This window comes from Oncorhynchus tshawytscha, linkage group LG10 (genome assembly GCF_018296145.1).
Source record: "Oncorhynchus tshawytscha isolate Ot180627B linkage group LG10, Otsh_v2.0, whole genome shotgun sequence".
In the NCBI taxonomy this organism is placed as follows: Eukaryota; Metazoa; Chordata; class Actinopteri; order Salmoniformes; family Salmonidae; genus Oncorhynchus; species Oncorhynchus tshawytscha.
Genome location: NC_056438.1, coordinates 56,242,636 through 56,267,769, shown reverse-complemented (window position 1 = coordinate 56,267,769; position 25,134 = coordinate 56,242,636). Strand labels below are relative to the sequence as shown.

Genomic DNA, 25,134 nt, shown 5'->3' with positions numbered 1-25,134 from the left:
GTAAACATTATTAAGTGACCAGTGTTCAATGACTATGTACATCGGGCGACAGTCTCTAAGGTTCTGGGTAGAGTATCGGGCGGGTAGCCTGCTAGTAACAGTGACAGGTTCAGGGCAGGGTACTGGGCGGAGGTCAGCTAGTGTTTAACAGTCTGGTGGCCTGGAGATAAAAGCTGTTTCTCAATCTCTCGGTTCCAGCTCATCATTTGTAGTGGATACTGGACCAAACTGTGGCGAATGGATTAATGCACGCGCTGCTGCTCATCACTCAAGACTGAAATTATAGACGGAGCAATTATTGAAATTATGTTAGTAAAAGACGGGGCGTATTTTGAAAGAAGAGGAAGGCTCAAGACAAGGTGATGAAACTCCGAACATTCTATATTGATATTTTGCCACCATATGTTCACGACACCACGCTATGGTAAGCAATTAATGACACAAACCATTCAAATAAGATGTTCATACATTGTTATAGCTAGCTAGTTGTTTTGCCACATTCAGTAGTTTGAATAGAGGCGTCAATCAACCTTATTAGCCAACAGTAAAGACAAGGGCCAGTAGGCTTGCCATGTCTGGATGCTAGAAATATGTTAATGCTTCAATATTGGCTTTCCTGAAGATACTTGAAATTAGCTTGCTAGCTAACGTTAGTTGTTTACTCAGAGAATGATACATATTTGTTTAACAAGGATGTGATACAGACGTTTCAACGCTTGCCAATTACGTTGTTTCCCTGTTCAACGAAAACTCGAGTGAATTTATCTCCAACTATTCACTTGCTAGCTAAGTCGATTTTTTAATGAATTAACTTAAGATACAGTGGTGTCAAGTTACTGATACAAAATGCAAGACCAAATGTAACATTACGTGGCAGTGTGTCAGCTAACGTTACTTTCCCGGTTGCTGTGCTTCTGTGGGTTTTGTCAAAATACGCGGTGAGAATCTTGACCAACCTTTACACGATGTCAGGGCTTCACCAGAGGAAGTCACTGTGCAACGTTGAACATTTCTCAAAAGTTAGTTCAAGAAGTCTACAAACATTTTAAAGGCGCATTCTGCCATTTCAAAAGCATGACACTGTTTGGTAACCTGAGGGATTGGTCTGGATCAAGCCTGGGGAAATAGCGTAGCCGTTGCTCATCATCATCATCACCCTCTAATTCATAGATATATTCTAATGTAGAGATGAAAGGTTTGAGTCATAGTTTTATTATACATATTTTGGAGCTTGTTTGTTTACAAACACTCAAGTGACAAGAAAAAAACAAACAATTGAGTAATACAGTCTGAGATCTTGGGTTATCATTTAACCCATTAGTATCATTTCGTACCATTTATTGAAATGACCATGGGATAGCAGAACATATTAGACTTTAGCTTTAACTTAACACCTGGAACCCCCATGGACGTTTGTGAATCTCCCCCAATGTAATGTGTAATTTACTGTAATTTATTATTTATAGTGACAGTAATCTTTATGGTTTTTGTCAGGGTTTTTGTCTATAACCATACTCACTCTAATGCTTGTGAAAAAGCTGGGAAATAGCCTATGTCAATAGTAGCTCTACCATACATGCATGTATGCCACCCAGCCCCCCTCACCTTCACAGCAGGGCCTCTCTCACACCCAATTCTAGGGTCTAACTTTTATCACAACCAAAATAGCTAGCTAAAATGTCTTGTGAACATTTTCGAATGTCCCAAACATATTTTGATTTGTGACTGTTATTATCATTTAGCAGCAGTGTGATTTTTCAATAGGCCTATTTCTTCTGCGCTGCTGCTGTGAAGTGGTGCTACCCCCAGGGGTCAATGTTGCCATTGTAAATGTGATGGTGGTATTGATGGTGTTTTATAGCACTAGTTACTTTTCTAAAGAAAAAATAACACAGCAAATGTTTTTCGGGACTTTGTCAACTTTCAAAAAAGAAATAATGGATGTATTTTTCAACAGTTTAGACCGGAACCACTACACCACTATGAACTGGATTGGAATGAATAGTATGAGGTTTATTTTCCAAATTCCAAAAATACTTTATCACACTTTACCTTTAGAAATGAACAGGTACAGGTACTTTAACTAGCCCACTGTTATGGCTTGTGAATGTTTCCTTCATGCAGGTTTCCTTCATTTAAATATTTACCCTAATTGCCACCTTGTTTCCAAATGCCAAAAATACTCTACAATAATACTTTCTCAAACTTCACTGTAGAAAAATAACAGGTCTAGCCCAACTACTACTATGGTTTGTGTTGTTTTAAAAAAAAAAGTTAAAAAATGTATACATTCCTCATCACTTACAATAAGTCCTTCAGCAACCTCCCACACAACATACAGAATGCATCCATCACACAGATCTGTATCTAAATGTTAGTTTTGCGTAGACCTATTAATTATCAGCTAGGTTTATTTTCTAAAGTATTCTCTAATAACAGTCCTTTGCCAAACTGCCACAAATGACCATTAAAGATATCAAAGTCCTGGCTTCAATATGAATGTTGTTCCAGTTCAGTCATGTTAGAACTCGGAAGACATTCATTCATTATTTTGTTTGCTTGCAATAGCATAATAAAAAAAAATAATAATAATTATAATGTAATAATAATACATGGGATTTAATTCACCTTTAAAAAAAGACACTGTACATCAACACTGTACAGTAGGTGTCCTATCAGTTCCCACCTAGTTGTCATGTCTCGTTTCTCCCACTTAGCTAGGAGTTAGGACTAGCTCAACTAAATTATTGTCTTCTTAAGTGGAAATGTTACACAATATTGTACCCCTGTAGCTCAGTTGGTAGAGCATGGCGCTTGTAAGGCCAGGATAGTTGGTTTGATTCCCAGGATCACTCATATGTAACAAAATGTATGCATCCGTGACTGGAAGTTGCATTGGATTAAATTGTCTGCTAAATGGCATTTATTATTGTTGTTGTAGCCTACTGTTAAGACACATTTGGAAGAATTTGACCTGTTTTACTTATCTTTACATATGTTATGCTTATTTGTCCATTGTTTAAAAGCTAGTAGGCCTAATATCCACACATTTAAGGAGTTTATATCCTCTGAGGGGAGGCTGGCAGGAAAACGTTGACATTAAATGGTTTACATACTGTACTAACATGTAGGGCCTAGGTCGGGGACTAAACACCACTGTTGTGGAGAAAGTCTTGACCAGGTGCATAGAATGTGAACTGATACCATTGGCCAGCTGGCCCTGCACTGGCATTCTGAAGACATTCCTTTGACAGAAATAGCCTGCTTCCACTACCCAGAGTTTAGCTACATGTTTTGTAGTTTCTGGCTCCAGAACTCAAGTTTCTGGAGCTGATGTAAGCTAATATGTTGCATTTAATTCGTATTTATGCTGACGTACAGTATCAGTCAAAAGTTTGGACACACCTACTTATTCAAGGGTGTTTCGTTACTTTTTAATATTTTCTACATTGTAGATTAATAGTGAAGACATCAAAACTATGAAATAACACATATGGAATCATGTAGTAACCAAAAAAGTGTTAAACAAATCAAAATGCTGATTCTTAAAAGTAGCCACCCTTTGCATTGATGACAGCTTTGCACACTCTTGGCATTCTCTCAACCAGCTTCATGAGGTAGTAACCTGGAATTAATTTCAATTAACAGGTGTGCCTTGTTAAAAGTTAATTTGTGGAATTTCTTTCCTTCAAAATGAATATCAGCCAATCAGTTGTGTTGTGACAAGGTAGGGGTATACAGAAGATATCCCTATTTGGTAAAATACCAAGTCCGTATTATGTCAAGAATAGCTCAAATAAGCAAAGAGAAACAACAGTCCATCATTACTTTAAGACATTAAGGTCAGTCAAATGACATTTTCAAGAACTTTAAAAGTGAGGTCGCAAAAACCATCAAGTGCTATGATGAAACTGGCTCTCATGAGGACCGCCACAGGAAAGGAAGACCCAGAGTTACCTCTGCTGCAGAGGATAAGTTCATTAGAGTTAACTGCACCTCAGATTGCAGCCCAAACAAATGCTTCACAAAGTTCAAGTAACAGACACATCTCAACATCAACTGTTCAGAGGATACTGCGTGAATCGGTCCTTCATGGCCGAATTGCTGCAAAGAAACCACTACCAAAGGACACCAATAATAATAACAGACTTGCTTGGGCCAAGAAACATGAGCAATGGACATTAGACCGATAGAAATCTGTCCTTTGGTCTGATGAGTCCAAATTTGAGATTTTTGGTTCCAACCGCCATGTCTTTGTGAGATGCAGAGTAGGTGAATGGATGATCTCCGCATGTGTAGTTCTCACCGTGAAGCATGGAGGAGGAAGTGTTATGGTGCTTTGCTGGTGAGACTGTCAGTGCTGTATTTAGAATTCAAGGCACACTGAGTTGGACCGCAGAGTGAAGGAAAAGCAGCCAACAACTGCTCAGCAATTGTTGGAACTCCTTCAAGACCGTTGGAAAAGCATTCCAGGTGAAGCTGGTTGAGAGAATGCCAAGAGTGTGCAAAGCTGGCATCAAAGACAAAGGGTGGATACTTTGAAGAATCTCAAATATAAGTATATATTTTGATTTGTTTAGCACTTTTTTAATTGTTACTACTGTACATGATTCCATATGTGTTATGTTATATTTTTGATGTCTTCACTATTATTCTACAATGTAGAAAATAGTAAAAATAAAGAAAAACCCTTGAATAAGTAGGTGTGTCCAAAATGTTGACTGGTACTGTATTATGTTTTCACAAAGCAGTGTGAAACCAGAATTAGGCCTAGCCTAGGCCTGTATTGTGGAACTAAAGTCATACAGATACAGTGCCTTCAGAAATTATTCATACCCCTTGACTTTTTCCACATTTTGTTTTTACAGCCTTAGTTTAAAATTGATTAAATTGAGAGTTTGTGTCACTGACTTACACACAATACCCCAAGGTTGAATAAATTATGTTTTTAACGGTGTTTACAAATTAATAAAAATTAAAAGCTGAAATGTCTTTAGTCAATAAGTATTCAACTTCAACTCCTTTGTTATGGCAAGCCTAAATATGTTCAGGATTAAACAAATGGCTTAACAAGTCACATAATATGTTGCATGGACTTAACATGATTTTTGAATAACTACTTCATCTCTGTACCCCACACATACAATGATCTGTAAGGTCCCTCAGTCAAGCAGTGAATTTCAAACACAGATTCAACCACAAAGACCAGGGAGGTTTTCCTGCCTCGCAAAGAAGGGCACTTATTGGTAGATGGGTAAAAAAAAAATAAGCTGACATTGAATATCCCTTTGAGCATGGAGCATATTAATTACACTTTGGATGGTGTATCAATACACCAATTCTCCCGAGTGGCTCAGCGGTCTAACGCACTCCATCTCAGTGCTAGAGGCATCACTACAGACCCTGGTTCAATTCCATGCTGTATCACAACCGCCGTGATTGGGCGTCCCATAGGGTGGTGCACAGTTGGCCCAGCGTCATCCGGGTTAAGGTTTGGCCGGGCTAGGCCTTCATTTTAAATAAGAATTTCTTCTTAACTGACGTGCCTAGTTAAATAAAGGTTAAATGAAATTTACAAAACATATACACCCAATTACTACAAAGATACAGGCATTTGCCGGTGAGGAAGGAAATCCCTTAGGGATTTCACAATGACTTTAAATGACTGACTTTACGATGACTTTAAATCAGAAAGAGTTTAATGGCTGAGATAAGAGAACTGAGGATTGATCAACAACATTTAGTTACTCCACAATACTAACCTAAATGATCGAGTGAAAAGAAGGAAGCTTGTTCCAGAATACAAATATTCCAGAAAATGCATTCTGTTTGCAAGAATGCAGTAAAGTAAAACTGCAAACTTTTTGTCCTGAATAAATCCAACATCACTGAGGACCACTCTTCATATTTTCAAGCATGTTGGAGGGGTGCATCATGTTATGGGTATGCTTGTCATTGGCAAAGACGAGGGAGTTAAAAAAAAGTATAATAAATGGAATAGAGCTAAGCACAGGCAAAATCCTAGTTCAGTTTGATTTCCAACAGACACTGAGAGACACATTCTTCTTTCAGCAGGACAATAACCTATAAGACTAGGCAAATATTCACTGAAGTTGCTTACCAAGACGACATTGTTCCTGAGTGGCCTATTTACAATTTTGACTTAAATCGGCTTGAAAATGTATGTCATGACTTGAAAATGGTTGTTTATCAATGATAAACAACCAACTTGACAGAGCTTGAAGAATAATAATGTCCAAATATTGTACATTTCAGGTATGCAACACTCTTAGACTTACAGCTGTAATCACTGCCCAAGGTGATTCTAACATGTATTGACGCAGGGGTGTGAATACTTATGTAAATTAGATGTTTCTGTATTTAATTTTCAATACATTTGCAAAAATATCTAAAAACATGTTTTCACTTTGTCATTATGGGGTAAAAATAAATGGAATCCATTCTGAATTCAGGCTGTGTACAGGGGTGACACACTCATTCCACGGAGGGACGAGTTTCTGCTGGTTTTTGGTTTTTCCTTTCAATTAAGACCTAGACAACCAGGTGAGGGGAGTTCCTTACTAATTAGTCACCGTAATTCATCAATCAAGTACAAGGAGGAGCAAAAACCTGCACACTTGGCCCTCAGTGGAATGAGTTTGACACGTGCTGTAACACGGAAAAATGTGGAATAAGTCAAGTGTTATCAAATGAATACTTTCTGAAGGCACTGTAAGTGCTACACTGCCTTTATTAAACCTTACCCTGCACTATGCTGAAGACCTGTTACATAAACATGGTTGATATAGGCCTAAATCAAAGACATTTGTAGTAGGCCTAATTTGTATCATATAATTTGGATTGTGCCACTAGTTATGCTACGACACAAGTAGTCTACTCTTACATAAGGCCGCAATGCACGACAATGCACTAAATCAAAACCATGAAATGAATCCGAATATAGCGTGTAGCCTAGACCTATTGAGTAGCCTACATTTCAGTTATCACAGTGTGTGAATGAGGAGAGTGTCTCCGTGACACTCACTACTGCATTGTAGGAAGATGCCCAAGATGAAGGATGGGTGAGAGACGGACAGACACAGCACTGTAGGCCCTAATGGAAATTTCCCAAAGCTCTATAATTAAACTGAAGGGAGACTGCCGTGTCCAATGTGTGCTTTTGTGCCCAAATATTTCATTGTTGTTTTTGGGATGGTGTTAACGGTGCATATCTCACAACTAACCAGACTGGTATGAGAGGGCATCTCAGAATGCCAGGCATGCAGTATTATGAGTAGTAGCAGGTACCATGTATTTTGTATATAGGCCAACATCCATGTTTTGCTGCATCTGTTAAAGTTTGTCAGTGATTTTGCTGACAAGCCAAATTTCTTCAGCTTCCTAAGGTTGAAGAGGCGCCGCTGCGCCTTCTTCACCACGCTGTCTGTGTGGGTGGACCATTTCAGTTTGTCCGTGATGTGTACGCCGAGGAACTGAAAACTTTCCACCTTCTCCACTACTGTCCCGTCGATGTGGATACGGGGCTGCTCGCTCTGCTCTTTCCTGAAGTCCACTGTCATCTCCTTTGTTTTGTTGACGTTGAGTGTGAGGTTATTTTCCTGACACCACACTCCGAGGGCCCTCACCTCATCCCTGTAGACCGTCTCATAGTTGTTGGTAATTAAGCCTACCACTGTAGTGTCGTCTGCAAACTTGATGATTGACTTGGAGGTGTGCATGGCCACGCAGTCATGATTGATTTTTTTATTTGATTTGGATCTCTTTTGGTCCCCATTTGGACTAATCTTCCAAGAGTCCTTAAACATTCAAATACAATTTATAATACGAACACATTTCCACATATAACACACTATTACAAACATAGATAATATACTAACATAATGACCCAATAAATACTCAATCTAAAAAAATATTGATTCTTCATCTACGATAGTCCCACAACATTTCTATGTATTATATTTCAATCGTTTTAAAATCATGTTTAAATGTATATATTGAAAGTATTCTGGTTTGCTCAGTTAATTTATTCAATTTCTTTATTGCTCTAAATCAATGCTTATTTCTCTTTTCTGCCAGGACAACGCATAGATGGTGGACAATCTATTCCTAGTATTTACGGAATGTCTGTCTCTTACCAACTGAATACCATTGTGAATAGAACTTGGCCGTTTTAAATTATGTATATTATGAAATAAAATAAGCATGTTCCTTTCAATTATCTTATCGATTGATGACCAACCAAGAACATTGTGCATGACTGCAACAGAAGAACCATATCTCCACCTTAAAACTATCCTGGGTGAACAGGGAGTACAGGAGAGGGCTGAGAACGCACCCTTGTGGGGCCCCAGTGTTGAGGATCAGCGGGGTGGAGATGTTGTTACTAGAGGTCGACCGATTATGATTTTTCAACGCCGATACCGACGCCGATTATTGGAGGATCAAAAACACAGATAGCGATTAATCGGCCGATTGTTTTTATTTATTTGTAATTACAACAATACTGAATGAACACTTATTTTAACTTAATATAATACATCAATAAAATCAATTTAGCCTCAAATAAATAATGAAACATGTTCAATTTGGTTTAAATAATGCAAAAACAAAGTGTTGGAGAAGAAAGTAAAAGTGCAATATGTGCCATGTAAGAAAGCTAACGTTTAAGTTCCTTGCTGAGAACATATGAGAGCTGGTGGTTCCTTTTAACATGAGTCTTCAATATTCCCAGGTAAGAAGTTTTAGGTTGTAGTTATTATAGGACTATTTCTCTCTATAGCATTTGTATTTTATTAACCTTTGACTATTGGATGTTATTATAGGACTATTTCTCTCTATAGCATTTGTATTTTATTAACCTTTGACTATTGGATGTTCTTATAGGCACTTTAGTATTGCCAGTGTACCTTCCGTCCCGCTCCTGACTTTTTCCGTTGCAAAACCAACTAGGTTCGTAATTTTAACAATTTTATTCGTATTTACAGATGGCATAAAAGTTTGTTATTAAGGCACATGAAAGTTCACATGTTCCAGAAGGAAGTTCTACAAAAAAAATATCTTCAAATACCTATCCTGTGAACTAGTGACGTGTGACATACACCTAGCTTCTTCTTGGAAATTAGTCACATATGTCATCACTGTTAATTCAACGATAGGTCATTCAACCGCCCCACCCCACAGGGCCTGAAACGGACATTTCCATCTTGTTTATGTAACCCGTTTTATTTGTTGAGTAACATGAAATTAAACATTACATGTTTCTCATACTTTTTTTTACCACAGAAATCAATTATAAAATGTTTCCTTCCCACCCAGTGCAAAGTGGTGTATTTTGAACTTTTTCTGTTATAGTCAGGTGGACTGGAGTAGAGTTTGGCTTAGTGTTTTCACCCAGTGAAAAGTGAAAAATCCAACGAGAAGCTGCTTTGCCGTATTACAGGCAGACCACAATGTTTATAGATGTTCATTGATGTTTACTCAAGTCCAGTGAGTAACTTGCTTCATATTCAGACACCAGTTGGATGTCACTCATCCTTAGCATAAACCAGAAACTCCAGAATAGTGAAATTCAATACTTTGTACATCTCCACTATACCAGGAAACTGACACTAGGTCTAGGCCTATATCTGTCTCTGGTGAAGTAGTGTGTCCTCTTACACACTCAGACATAACAGAGGGGATATAAAGGAGAAGCGAAACAACACAACTGATAATAATGCCAGTAATTACTACGAAAATAACTTTTCAAGTGTATCTAGAATGTCTTTCCCAATTTCACACGTAGCTGGTTGGATTTGGTTTTAGTGAACTCTCTCAAAAGCTAAAGCCATATTTAGCCCTAGCCCAACAAACAGCAGTGAGGATCTGTAGTGTGAGCCCCAGTGCTATCTATGGGGCGGTGGGTGGAGGGCAGGGGAGGAGGTTTAGTATCATGTAGCTACAGAGACAGTAGGAGGAGGCCAATCATACCATAGCAGATTGTCATTACTGCTTTTCCTGCCATTGCTTAGGATAAGAGTAATGGGATTTGCTGAATTCCACTACACCACTTAGCCTAAAATTGGCTATGAAGAGGCTATAGGACAATATAGGTCAAGTGAGTTTTAGAACCTGCCCACTTAATATGAATTAATCTGCTTGATGTGATGGCAGACACCGGCATGCATACTCCACTCATTCTTCTATAAGCTAATCCTAACCAAAGCCAATATTGATCCCATTGTTAGAATATATTATTGTTTTTAAATGGCAAGAGCCGAACAGCTAGACCCACTTGGTGCTATTTACACAAAATGAACTATCGTTATGGATATTTCAGCTTAGCTGCCTCACTACACCTTTTAATTAGAGTGATACAAGTTGACTTAACAAGGAACCACTGGCCTATTTGCAAATACGTAGTTATCAGGCTAGATGTTGACCTTTGGTCATTACTCCCACAATTCCTCCTGAATATACAGTCATCTTTCTTCCCGAACATGAGCCATCTCAATATCGATAAGTTGGCCTAAGCCAAGGTCTACTCAGAAAAGGGAGCATTGAAGAAGATGTGTTCCCGGCAAGTGTATCTAGGACCTGATGATCTCATAGATATGGTCTATGTCTGATGTTCTTAAACTTTTTCAGAAATTTAGTGTTTTCCTGTGATACAAGCTCATGTTTTTAAAACATGCCCCTTTTTGGTAGGCCCTAAGTGAGATTTTATTGGGGGACCTCCTTCACCTTGTGGGCAAAACAATTTCCCGCAATTCTACACACTTTCCTATGACTTATGCCATGTTAATATGATATCTGAGTGACAGTGACTAAAAAAATCAATGGGGCCCCCTGGAGGTCAGGGGCTCTGGGCACGTGCCCTGTGTGCCCGGTCGGTATTCGTTCATGATTACTACAAGTTTAGATGCAGTAGCTGGCTAGACTAACTTACATGGCTTATTGAGTGACTGTTAGTGACTGACAAGAGAAAAACTTCTGATGCACAACCAAATTTCAAAACCGCACCTTGTGTATTCTACTATTAAAACTCTAAACAGTAAGTCGAGACCCCAACTGAGTTCCTAAAAATATATACAATGCCTTCGGGAAGTATTCAGACCCTTCAGTTTTTCCACATTTTGTTACATTACAATCTTATTCTTAAATGGATTAAATAAAAAAATTGCTCCTCCATCTACATACAATGTCATTCAGGGGTATTGTGTTTAGATTGATTAGCAAAAAACCCCACAATTTAATCCATTTGACAAGCTACACTATTCACAGCCCTGTGTAATGTTCAATGTCATTGCATTGCTGAACTTTTAAGAACTCAATGTATGTGTATTGTTTTAAAATGTAAAAATAAAAGGAAATGCATAGTTAGAACATATCATGTGTTTATTTGTTTTAGCTGTTAGTGATCATTCCCTAAGTGTTAATACATTTGTGTTTACATCATTCAGCCTCTATGTATGTGTTATGAATGACCAAAGGGGTCTGACTTTAAATTAAGTATTGCTTCATGCGAGTCTTTATAGATGTGCTATGAATGCATGTTTCTCACTTCAAACTAAGTATTAACATTCTGCTGATTTCTGAACGTTCTTTCATGATCCACATGTTACTGTAGAGTGTGAGAGGTATTCAAAAGGGTTGATGGACCTGTGTGTGTGTGTGTGTGTGTGTGTGTGTGTGTGTGTGTGTGTGTGTGTGTGTGTGTGTGTGTGTGTGTGTGTGTGTGTGTGTGTGTGTGTGTGTGTGTGTGTGTGTGTGTGTGTGTCAGAAACAAGATGATTTGGGGTAGTCCAACTTGAGACTACCACACCAGCTATTCCTCTTCTGTTCCCATGCTGGAGACCAGGGCTTGATTATAACCTGTTACAATGGGTGCCAACATTTTGTTGCTGATCTTTCAGCAGGGGAGTGGGTCAATGTGACTGGGCCCAGCATCGTGTGGTATGGCTCGTTGTTGTTGCATGCGTGTTTGTGTACTGAGGAACATGTAACTTGGTTCCAGAAGAAAATACACTTTCAATATCTTTAGGTTGGGGGCTTTCATCAAGGTAAGTGTTTCTTGGTGTAATGTTGTCCCCAGGCTATTGCGCACACAGCACATCTAACCTGGGATATCAGCCATTCAAAGTTGTCCTTAGGGGGAGTGACCATAGAATTCTATAGGAATTACTTTTACTGAGTAAAGTATTTGTCACGGTGTCACACCCTGACCATAGTTTGCTTTGTATGTTTCTATGTTTTGTTTGGTCAGGGTGTGATCTGAGTGGGCATTCTATGCTGTGTGTCTAGTTTGTCTGTTTCTGTGTTTGGCCTGATATGGTTCTCAATCAGAGGCAGGTGTTAGTCATTGTCTCTGATTGGGAACCATATTTAGGTAGCCTGTTTGGTGTTGGGTTTTGTGGGTGATTGTTCCTGTCTCAAATCAAATCAAATCAAATTTATTTATATAGCCCTTCGTACATCAGCTGATATCTCAAAGTGCTGTACAGACACCCAGCCTAAAACCCCAAACAGCAAGCAATGCAGGTGTAGAAGCACGGTGGCTAGGAAAAACTCCCTAGAAAGGCCAAAACCTAGGAAGAAACCTAGAGAGGAACCAGGCTATGTGGGGTGGCCAGTCCTCTTCTGGCTGTGCTGGGTGGAGATTATAACAGAACATGGCCAAGATGTTCAAATGTTCATAAATGACCAGCATGGTCGAATAATAATAAGGCAGAACAGTTGAAACTGGAGCAGCAGCACAGTCAGGTGGAAGTTGAAACTGGAGCAGCAGCAAGGCCAGGTGGACTGGGGACAGCAAGGAGTCATCATGTCAGGTAGTCCTGGGGCATGGTCCTAGGGCTCAGGTCAGTTGAAACTGGAACAGCAGCATGGGCAGGTGGACTGGGGACAGCAAGGAGTCATCATGTCAGGTAGTCCTGGGGCATGGTCCTAGGGCTCAGGTCCTCCGAGAGAGAGAAAGAAAGAGAGAAGGAGAGAATTAGAGAACGCACACTTAGATTCACACAGGACACCGAATAGGACAGGAGAAGTACTCCAGATATAACAAACTGACCCCAGCCCCCGACACATAAACTACTGCAGCATAAATACTGGAGGCTGAGACAGGAGGGGTCAGGAGACACTGTGGCCCCATCCGAGGACACCCCGGACAGGGCCAAACAGGAAGGATATAACCCCACCCACTTTGCCAAAGCACAGCCCCCCACACCACTAGAGGGATATCTTCAACCACCAACTTACCATCCTGAGACAAGGCTGAGTATAGCCCACAAAGATCTCCGCCACGGCACAACCCAAGGGGGGCGCCAACCCAGACAGGATGACCACAACAGTGAATCAACCCACTCAGGTGACGCACCCCCTCCAGGGACGGCATGAGAGAGCCCCAGTAAGCCAGTGACTCAGCCCCTGTAATAGGGTTAGAGGCAGAGAATCCCAGTGGAAAGAGGGGAACCGGCCAGGCAGAGACAGCAAGGGCGGTTCGTTGCTCCAGAGCCTTTCCGTTCACCTTCCCACTTCCCACTCCTGGGCCAGACTACCTGTCTCTGTGTTTGCATCAGATAGGGCTGTTTTGGTTTTCCACGTTTGTTGTTTTGTATTATATTCATGTTTAGTTGTCTTATTAAAAAAACATGAATGGAAACCACGCTGCATTTTGGTCCGCCTCTCCTTCACCTCAAGAGAACCGTTACAGAATCACCCACCACAACAGGACCAAGCGGCGTGGTAACGGGCAGCAGCACGAGCAGCGAAAAGAGGAATGGACATGGGAGGACGTTTTGGACGGCAAGAGTATGGACTCTACTACTTGGGAGGAAATAGACAGGTGGGCGGTCGACCCAGGAAGAGTGCCGGAGCCCGCCTGGGATTCGCTGGAGCAGTGCGACGAGGGGTATAGGAGAATGGAGTTGGAGAGACAAGCACGGCGGCGCGGTAGGAAGCCCGAGAGTCAGCCCCAAAAATTTATTGGGGGGAGGCACACACCAACTTCCTGTGCTTACCGGGGGGCGAGAGAGACCGGGCAGGCACCGTGTTATGCGGTAGAGCGCACGGTGTCCCCAGTGCGGGTGCATAGCCCGGTGCGGTACATACCAGCTCCGCGTATCGGCCGGGCTAGAGTGAGCATCGAGCCAAGTGTCATGAAGCCGGCTCTACGCATCTGGTCCCCAGTGCGTCTCCTTGGGCCGGCTTACATGGCACCAGCCTTGCGCACGGTGTCCCCTGTTCGCCTGCATAGCCCAGTGCGGGCTATTCCACCTCGCCGCACTGGCAGGGCGACCGGGAGCATTCAACCGGGCATGGTTGGGCAGGCTCGGTGCTCAAGAGCTCCAGTGCACCTGCACGGTCCGGTCTATCCAGTACCACCTCCACACACCAGCCCTCCGGTGGCAGCTCCCCGCACCAGGCTTCCTGTGCGTGTCCTCGGCCCAGTACCACCAGTGCCAGCACCACGCATCAGGCCTACAGTGCGCCTCGCCTGTCCAGCGCTGCCGGAGCCTTCCTCCTCTCCAGCGCTGCCGGAGTCTCCCGCCTGTCCAGCGCTGCCAGAGCCTTCCACCTCTCCAGCGCTGCCAGAGTCTCCCGCCTGTCCAGCGCTGCCGGAGCCTTCCTCCTCTACAGCGCTGCCTGAGTCTCCCACCTGTTTGGCGCTGCCAGCGCAGCCGGAGTCTCCCCCTGTTTGGCGCTCAGTCCAGAGGCGCTAGAGCCCCTCATTCCAGAGGCGCCAGAGCTCCTTAGTCCAGCGCTGCCAGAGCCTTCCTCTCCAGCATTGCCGGAGCTTCCCATCTGCCCAGCGCCGCCTGAGCCACCCGTCTGCCCAGCGCCGCCTGAGCCACCCGTCTGCCCAGCGCCGCCTGAGCCACCCGTCTGCCCAGCGCCGCCTGAGCCGCCCGTCTGCCCAGCGCTGCCAGTGCCGCCAGTCTGCCCAGCGCCGCCAGTCTGCAAGGAGCCGCCAGTGCCGCCAGTCTGCCAGGGGCCGCCAGTGCCGCCAGTATGCCAGGGGCCGCCAGTGCCGCCAGTTAGCCGCCAGTCAGCCAGGGGCCGCCAGTACCGCCAGTCAGCCAGGGGCCGCCAGAGCCCCTCAGCCCAGAGCTGCCAGAGCTTCCGCCCCTCTGTCCCGAGCTGCCCCTCTGTCCCGAGCTGCCCCTCTGTCCCGAGCTGCCCCTCTGTCCCGAGCTGCCCCTCTGTCCCGAGCTGCCCCTCTGTCCCGAGCTGCCCCTCAGTCCAGTGGGGTTATTTAGAAGGGTCGCCGTGGTTAGGAGGCCACGGAAGCGGACAATGTGGCGGACTAAGACTATGGTGAAGTGGGGGCCACGTCCAGCACCAGAGCCGCCACAGTGGACAGATTCCCACCCAGACCCTCCCCAATAGGTTCAGGTTTTGCGGCCGGAGTCCGCACCTTTTGGGGGAGGGGGGGTACTGTCACACCCTGACCATAGTTTGCTTTGTATGTTTCTATGTTTTGTTTGGTCAGGGTGTGATCTGAGTGGGCATTCTATGTTGTGTGTCTAGTTTGTCTGTTTCTGTGTTTGGCCTGATATGGTTCTCAATCAGAGGCAGGTGTTAGTCATTGTCTCTGATTGGGAACCATATTTAGGTAGCCTGTTTGGTGTTGGGTTTTGTGGGTGATTGTTCCTGTCTCTGTGTTTGCACCAGATAGGGCTGTTTTGGTTTTCCACGTTTGTTGTTTTGTATTATATTCATGTTTAGTTGTCTTATTAAAAAAACATGAATGGAAACCACGCTGTATTTTGGTCCGCCTCTCCTTCACCTCAAGAGAACCGTTACAAACGGTTACTACTTAACACAGTCAAAAAGTCATAATTATGGCTTAACCTTGCCCATTTCCACAATTTATATTGGGGCTCTCGAATAGAGGTCGACCGATTAATCGGAATGGCCAATTCATTAGGGCCGATTTAAAGTTTTCATAACATACGGAAATCAGTATTTTTGGGCGCCGATTTGCCAATTTTATTTTTAATTTTTTTTATAGGCAAGTAAGTTTATTTAACTAGGCAAGTAAGTTAATAACACATTTTTATTTTCAATGACGGCCGAGGAACAGTGGGTTAACTGCCTCGTTCAGGGGCAGTACACAGATTTTCACCTTGTCAGCTCGGGGGATTCAATCTTACAACCTTACAGTTAACTAGTCCAACGCAATAACGACCTGCCTCTCTCTCGTTGCACTCCACAAGGAGACTGCCTGTTACGCGAATGCAGTAAGCCAAGGAAAGTTACTAGCTAGCATTAAACTTATCTTATAAAAACAATCAATCACAATCACTAATTAACTACACATGGTTGATGATATTACTAGATATTATTAGTGTGTCCTGCGTTACATATAATCTGGCTGAGCATACAAGTATCTTAAGTATCTGACTGAGCTGTGGTAGGCAGAAGCAGGCGTGTAAACATTAATTCAAACAGCACTTTTGTGCGTTTTGCCAGCAGCTCTTCATTGTGCGTCAAGCATTGCGCTGTTTATGACTTCAAGCCTATCAACTCCCGAGATGAGGCTGGTGTAACCGAATTAAAATGGCTAGCTAGTTAGCGCGCGCTAATAGCGTTTCACACGTCACTCGCTCTGAGCCTTCTAGTAGTTGTTCCCCTTGCTCTGCATGGGTAACGCTGCTTCGAGGGTGGCTGTTGTCGTTATGTTACTGCTTCGAGCCCAGGGAGGAGCGAGGAGAGGGACGGAAGCTATACTCTTACACTGGCAATACTAAAGTGCCTATAAGAACATCTAATAGTCAACGGTTAATGAAATACAAATGGTATAGAGGGAAATAGTCCTATAATTCCTATAATAACTACAACCTAAAACGTCTTACCTGGGAATATTGAAGACTCATGTCTGAAATATGTTCTCATGTTCTGAGCAAGGAACTGAAACGTTAGCTTTCTTACATAGCACATATTGCACTTTTACTTTCTTCTCCAACACTTTGTTTTTGCATTATTTAAACGAAATTGAACATGTTTCATTATTTACTTGAGGATAAATTGATTTTATTGATGTATTATATTAAGTTAAAATAAGTGTTAATTCAGTATTGTTGTAATTGTTGTCATGATTACAAATTGTAAAAATTAAAAAATCGGCCGAATAATCGCTATCGGCTTTTTTGGTCCTCCAATAATCAGTATCGGTATCGGCGTTGAAAAATCATAATCGGGCGACCTCTATTCTCGAGTGGCGCAGTGGTCTAAGGCACTGCATCCCAGGCTATATCACAACCGGCCGTGACTGGGAGTCCCATAGGGTGGTGCACAATTGGTCCAGCGTTGTCCAGGCTGGGGTAGGCCGTCATTGTAAATAAGAATTTCTTCTTAACTGACTTGCCTAGTTAAATGAAGGTAAAAATCTTCTTAAAATTTGATTTTTAAACCTAACACTAACTAATGAAGGCCACGTTTGATTGGTTTGTCCTACAGACCTTCCGTGTATTTGAGCGGAAGTGTCAGGAACGAGATTAGATGTAATGTACAGTTAAAGTCGGAAGTTTACATACACCTAGGTTGGAGTCAATAAAACTTGTTTTTCAACCAATCCACACATTTCTTGTTAACGAACTATAGTTTTGGCAAGTCGGTTAGGACATGTACTTTGTGTAAGTAATTTTTCCAACAATTGTTTACAGACAGATTATTTCACTTATAATTCACTGTATCACAATTACAGTGGGTCAGAAGTTTACATACACTAAGTTGACTGTGCCTTTAAACAGCTTGGAAAATTCCAGAAAATGTTGTCATGGCCTTAGAAGCTTCTGATAGGGTAATTGACATAATTTGAGTCAATTGGAGGTGTACCTGTGGATGTATTCCAAGGCCTACCTTCAAACTCGGTGCCTCTTTTCTTGACATCATGGGAAAATCAAAAGAAATCAGCCAAGACCTCAGAAAAATAATTGTAGACCTCCACAAGCCTGGTTCATCCTTGGGAGCAATTTCCAAATGCCTGAAGGTACCATGTTCATCTGTAGAAACAATAGTACGCAAGTATAAACACCATGAGACCACTCAGCTCTCATAGCGCTCAGAAAGGAGACGCGTTCTGTCTCCTAGAGACGAACGTACTTTGGTGCAAAAAGTGCAAATCAATCTCAACAACAGCAAAGGACATTGTGAAGATGCTGGAGGAAACAGGTACAAACGTTTCTATATCCACAGTAAAACGAGTCCTATATCGACATAATCTGAAAGGCTGTTCAGCAAGGAAGATGCCACTGCTCCAAAACCGCCATAAAAAAGCCAGACTACGGTTTGCAACTGCACATGGGGACAAAGATGGTACTGAAACAAAAATAGAACCGTTTGGCCATAATGACCACCGTTATGTTTGGAGGAAAAAGGGGGAGGCTTGCAAGCTGAAGAAGACCATCCCAACCGTGAAGCATGGGGGTGGCAGCTTCATGTTGTGGGGGTGCTTTGCTGCAGGACTGCAGGACAATAGATGGCATCATGAGGAAAGAAAATTATGTGGATATATTAAAGCAACATCTCAAGACATCAGTCAGGAAGTTAAAACTTGGTCGCAAATGGGTCTTCCAAATGGACAATGACCCCAAGCATACTTCCAATGTTGTGGCAAAATGGCTTGAGGACAACAAAGTCAAGGTATTGGAGTGGCCATTACAAAGCTCTGACCTCAATCCTATGGAAAATTTGTGTGCAGAACTGAAAAAGCATATTCGAGCAAGGAGGCCTACAAACCGGACTCAGTTACACTAGCTCTGTCAGGAGGAATGGGCCAAAATTCACCCAACTTATTGTGGGAAGCTTGTAGAAGGCTACCTGAAATGTTTAACCTAAGTTACACAATTTAAAGGCAATGCTACCAAATACTAATTGAGTGTATGTAAACTTCTGACCCACTGGGAATGTGTGGTGTATGATATAACATTTTGTATCTCCTGAGTCTCTACTTTTAGACGATGTAAAAAACACAATTTTGCTACAAAAGACCAAATCTAGGTGGTCGGTCACATATGGGCATGTTGGCCTATAGATGAACTGCACTCTTAGTGTTGTGTGGCCTAATTATTCTTGTAAGTACAATGTAATATGTATCTTTATTACTTATTATTATACTTAAAACAGTTTAAATTAAGCTAGTTTTTAGATTTGTAGAACATACTTCTGTGACTGAATTTGGTGTACAGTGTTACAATGACAAATAACAACTTGCCACTGTTCTTAATAATAAGTTATGATTATGATCATGTTGTAAATTGTTTCCTAATATTCTAAGAAACCCTAGGCTTAATCACTGCCTAGTTGATCCTTTTTACATTGTCAGCAGGAACATTTCTACATCGATGCAGTTAGATATAGGTCAGTCAAAGAAATAAATAGATGATTTGGACATAGTCTACTCATTCTCGGCAATGGGTGTTCAGATTGAGAACACAAGAAAGGAGACCAGACCTGTATTTTTCCACCAATAACCCCTTTTTACTCCTCCCAGGGGTTTCCAATGGTTGTGGCGCAACACTTATATGTACTACTGGAGCAGACCTAAGGGAAATTAACAGAACTAACTGTGTGGAGAGCGTGGGATAGTTACAGAACGGTACACTCTGCAGACCAGTTGGTTCTCACCGTTGAGCCTGACATCCTATTTTATCTAGTAGTTCCTTTTAAAGCCTACGCTGTCTGGTAAAACCCAACCCTTGTTTTCTTTGAGGGGCATTGCTACTTCTGTGATGGTAAGACATGTTTTTTAATCAATGTTTAAATGTTTCTTTGTTGCATTGGGTTCAACATTTGGCCACGGAGCATGTTTGATTTATCTCTGCGTTACATTTGAACGGGAGCTATATTTGGCAAACCTTTTTACAGCATGCTCTTGATGTAGTGTTGATAGAGAAGTAGGCCTGTTGTAGAAAGTGCCTTTGCTGAATTGCTGTGGTCATGTTTATGATTTGGATTTGATGTATGTCCCTCAAAAACACTAAGACAAAATTAGTTTTTTAAAGTAGTACTTTGTAGCATAAATATATTTTAGCTATTTTTGGCTGAAGAGGTTAAGACTTGGCTGAAGAGGTTAAGACTTGGCTGAAGAGGTTAAGACTTGGCTGAAGAGGTTAAGACTTGGCTGAAGAGGTTAAGACTTGGCTGAAGAGGTTACGACTTGGCTGAAGAGGTTACGACTTGGCTGAAGAGGTTAAGACTTGCTGAAGAGGTTAAGACTTGGCTGAAGAGGTTACTTGGCTGAAGAGGTGAAGAAGAGGTTAAGACTTGGCTGAAGAGGTTACGACTTGGCTGAAGAGGTTACGACTTGGCTGAAGAGGTTACGACTTGGCTGAAGAGGTTAAGACTTGGCTGAAGAGGTTAAGACTTGGCTGAAGAGGTTAAGACCTGGCGAGTGTAAAATACTGTAGACAAGTATGACCTGGGAGATGTGAAACTGGTGAAGCTACAAGTTACAACTGTCATATTATGTTGTTTTGCCAGAGGGTCCTGGCTTCAGAAGTAGGCTATGTTGTTTGGATTAAGTTCCAGATATATTATATAACATTGTACCTACTCAAAAACATCAAAAAGATGTGTCATACAGTACTTGAAAAACAGGTTAAATAGATATAGATCAGCTTAAATCTGTTAACTGTGTGTTACTTCATTCCTTTTCCCCCTTAAGGATAAATGGGCATAGTAGCTTTATAATGCCCATATTTCCTGGAAGCCTTTTTTAATTTATTATTTTATATTTTAAAAAATGCTGTAATAATACTTAGATCAATTGTATTGTCATGTTGTTGAGTAATTCAATTTAACACATTTTTGCTATTGTGATTTTCTATGCATTTTCCCATGAAATGATTTTGTTTATAGGATTAACAGTCCTCCCCTGATACAGAGTAGCCAAATGTATTTCAAAGTGCTCCAAATATAGTGTTTGAGTTGAACAATTTAACATTTGTTACATACATGAATCGAATGGAAAAATGCAAAATGAAGTTACAAACCAATTTATGCTGAGAAGTATTTATATACACTGTGAATTTCCCATGTTCTTGAGTTAATTTTGATTACTGCTCTCTGCACATGTTGTGCAATGTGCAGTCAATGAGAAGTCAGAGTTTTTTTAACCAACAGTAGAGTCATCTGTTTGTACAATAGCACATTGTTTCAGTGATGGGTTTTCAGGAAAATGCTCATCTAGTTTTCTCTCCTATCTGGAGAGATATCAGCACCACTGGTGCTCAGATAAAAACAAGTGTCCTGAACATTTAGACAGGGAAGGACAAAAGTTACATTTTTCCAGTGATGAAATTGTTTGAAATTGGGAAAGGTACTTAAAGTTTTGCCTCCACTCCCCTCCTTGTCACATGTCTGTTTCACAGCATAGAAACGTTCCTGGATTAGGGGAGAATTAACACAAAGCAAAGACGCCACTTCAGCTGCGGTCTGAAACAAGGGAATCGAGTGAGCAACGGGGCGAAGCCGCACGCCAGCTGCTGCTACTGAAACACACCAGTGTCCAGAAGAAGACAAGTCCCAAAAAGAGACACACAGCAGCACGGACATAGACCAAATCGTCACGAAAGAGGAAGAGGTCCCTCCACTTGAAAGCGCCCCCTGACTGAAGCATGGAGGAAAAGCCATTTTCGGTGATTGTGGTGAGTTGGAGTTTTTGTTTGTATTTCTATTCTTTCCCCCCCCCCCTCCACATTACTGATCTCCTCACACACACCTTGTCAGAAACAGAGTGTTCTTTTTGTCCGATTTGAAATCAGTTCTTCTTGAAGCTACTCACATGAGCAGTATTGTTGTCATTCATGACGAATAGCAGTGTACAGCTGTTGACCATCAGTTGACCCTACGCTCCCCTTATGAGCTCTGTACAGAGATGTTCCAAGGATCAGCTAAGTGGAGGTGAATTGAAGAGGCCTATAGGCCTACCTAACAAAATGTAGGCTAATTAAATAAAAGCATGTCTACCATTTTTATTGTTGCTAACGATGTTCATTAGAGAAAGTAAATATAGTAGAATTCTAGCTAGTTGTAAAAACATTTGTAACATGATTTAATGTGGAGGTCTCATTAGCTGTAATTTTTTACTGTAGACCTACTGTCTACATTTCTTATGTTAATAGTGCCACATTTGTACTGTGTTAGAGAGAATCCAATTGGGAACCGAAAAGGCTATAAATTCTGTCCTCCCAAAAATATTTTATAATTTGATCAAAGGAAAATGAAATGATTGTTTCGCACTCAAAATGAAAGATTATTGCATATGAACCAAAGAGCTTGGAAGGTCATTTTGATTATACATTTACTTGGGATAAAGTCAATAAATATCACTTTCATTTGAATGCTCTTTTAGTAGTATTTTGGGTGAATATTTGTTATTTTGGTTCAGCCTATCATTGAAGACGTGCCTACCCTATTTATCGTCATCAACAAGGTGTTGCCTGTACTTGATCGATGTGATTCTACAAGACGCTAGCTTGAATTTCTGAAGTTCCATTTGTCTTTTTTATGTATTTTCTATGTCTTATGTTTACATAGTTTGTAAGAAACTGGTTTTGACCATCCCTAATCTTGTATGTCATGCCTTCATCCTTTTCAATGTTTAACTACTGAGAAGATGGGGATAGTGGCTGGCTATAGTAGTAGTACTGAAGTAACTGGACCTTGTGTGTCTTTACCCAAACGGACCCATGTGTCTGTCAAGCAGGTATACTACAGGCTGATTGTTTGACTTGGCCGATGTGGTTTTTGCAGCAGCCACTTCTGTAATTGTCTGGACAGTGTGTCCCTGGCTGTAAATATGCTCAGACCAAGGCCTCAGTAACAACAACATCACATGTTCTTCACAACAACATTTTCAAACTTCAAATTTCACACTGCTGTTAGTAAAACAGGAAAAGAGATAGAATGTTAAACCTCTCTTATCTGGACAGGAAAAAAGTCAGGTTGAATGAGTAAGGTCAAACCCTGAGGTCGACCTTGAGGTCCAAACGTGAAGTCAAAGGTAGATAAGAGCCAGAGATCCTCCCCTCCATTTCCCTCCCCTTCTGTGATTGGTTCCCCCATGCTCCAGTCGCAATGGCTGAGTCTGTTGTCTTCTACTGACAGACAGTGATGCTAGTCATTCCACAGGACCGAACCCTTCTCCCGCCATCACTAACTGTCACTGCTTCACTGCCCCGGCTCCCTTGCATACAGTATATTGCATTACATACACTACATGATTAAAAGTATCTACAGTATGTGGACACCTGATCGTCAAACATTTCATGGGCTTTAATATGGAGTTGGTCCGCCCTTTACTGCTATAACAGCCTCCACTCTTCTGGGAAGGACTTGCTTCCATTCAGCCGCAACTGCATTAGTGAGATCAGGCAATGATGTTGGGCGATTAGGCCTCGCTCGCAGTCGGCATTCCAATTCATCCCAAAGGTGTTTGATGGGGTTGAGGTCAGGGCTCTGTGTAGGCCAGTCAAGTTCTTCCACACCGATCTTGACGAACCATTTCTGTATGGACTTTGCTTTGTGTACAAGGGCATTGTCATGCTGGAACAGGAAAGGAGCTTCCCCAAATTGTTGCCACAAAGTTGGAAGCACAGAATTGTCTAGAATGTCATTGTATGCTGTTGCTTTAAGATTCCCTTCACTTTAAACAAGGGACCTAGCCTGAACCATGAAAACAGCCCCAGATCATTTTTCCTCCTACACCAAACTTTACAGTTGGCACTATGCATTGGGGCAGGTAGCGTTCTCCTGGCATCCGCCAAACCCAGATTCGTCCGTCGGACTGCCAGATGGTGAAGCGTGGTTCATCCCTCCAGAGAACGCGTTTCCACTGCTCCAGTGTCCAATGGCGGCAAGCTTTACACCACTCCAACCGATGCTTGGCATTGCACATGGTGATCTTAGGCTTATGTGTGGCTGCTCAGCCATGGAAACCCATTGCATGAAGCTCCAGACAAACAGTTATTGTGCTGACTTTGCTTCCAGAGGCAGTTTGGAACGATTTTTACACACTACGCGCTTCAGCACTCAGTGGTCCCGTTCTGTGAGCTTTTGTGGCCTACCACTTTGCTGCTGAGCCGCTGTTGCTACTAGACTTTCTACCTCACAGTAACAGCACCTACAGATGACCGGGGCAGCTCTAGCAGAGCAGAAATTTGACAAACTGACTTGTTGAAAAGATGGCATCCTATGACGGTGCCACGTTGAAAATCACTGAGCTCTTCAGCCATTCTCCTGCCAATGTATGTCTATGGCAATTGCTTGGCTGTGTTCTCGATTTTATACACTGGTCAGCAATGTGTGTGGCTGAAATAGCTGAATCCACTAATTTGAAGGGGTGTCCACATACTTTTTAATAATAGTGTATATACAGATAGTTATACAAAACCTAATTTATGTTTTAGACGTTGTATACTTAATTTCCCTTGCTGCTAAAATTGTTCTTCCTGGTTTTCTATCTATTCAAGCAGAGTATTTATATTGCATGGACAGGCTGGTATCATTTTGCTTGCAATTGTGCTTTAGAAACCCAATTCTGACTCTTTCCAACCTTTCTAAGGAACGCCTTATCTTTTGAATAGCTCTCTAACATCTTTTATAGCTTTGGGCTCACTTTCCCTGAATTGGCAGCCGGATGAGGTTTTGGCAGACCGTTTTACGAGACAGCTAGATGTCTTTTATGCTTTGAGAGAAGATATGTTGGGGAAGGGAGTGGGGTGAGGGATTTGCACATTTGTCTGCTTGGCACCTCATTTAGATGTGGTAGGACAATGAGTAGCATCCTGTCTGACTGCTGCTCTCCTGCTCGTCTCTTGGGAACAGCCAAATGGAGAACACAACTCAAAGCCCCACCTCGAATAGAGCCCGACCAATAAATAAGATGACCGATATTAGCCTTTCACAGAAATATTTCTATTGGTCTTTATTCCACAGATGCCAATATTATTATATAATATTATTCCACTTATGCCAATATTATATACAGTTGAAGTCGGAAGTTTATATACACTTAGGTTGGAGTCATTAAAACTAGTTTTTCAACCACTCCACAAATTTCTTGTGAACAAACTATTGTTTTGGCAAGTCGGTTAGGACATCTACTTTGTGCATGACACAAGTAATTTT

The 25,134-nt window shown here is 41.9% G+C and overlaps 1 protein-coding gene across 3 annotated transcripts in view; it reads left to right on the top strand.

The window, feature by feature from the left end:
• The first annotated feature begins 106 nt into the window (after positions 1-106).
• slc6a9 (solute carrier family 6 member 9) overlaps positions 107-25,134 on the top strand; it is an 84,843-nt gene continuing 59,815 nt past the window's right edge. The window contains exons 1-2 of one of the 3 annotated variants that reach the window (XM_024435608.2): positions 107-359; positions 21,375-21,650. In XM_024435608.2, coding sequence (XP_024291376.1) covers positions 21,621-21,650 — 30 coding nt within the window. In that variant the 5' untranslated portion in view covers positions 107-359; positions 21,375-21,620. Of the gene's footprint in view, positions 425-19,523; positions 19,737-21,374; positions 21,651-25,134 lie in introns of those variants that run through there. The other 2 variants (XM_024435606.2, XM_024435607.2) reach the window with 2 other exon arrangements.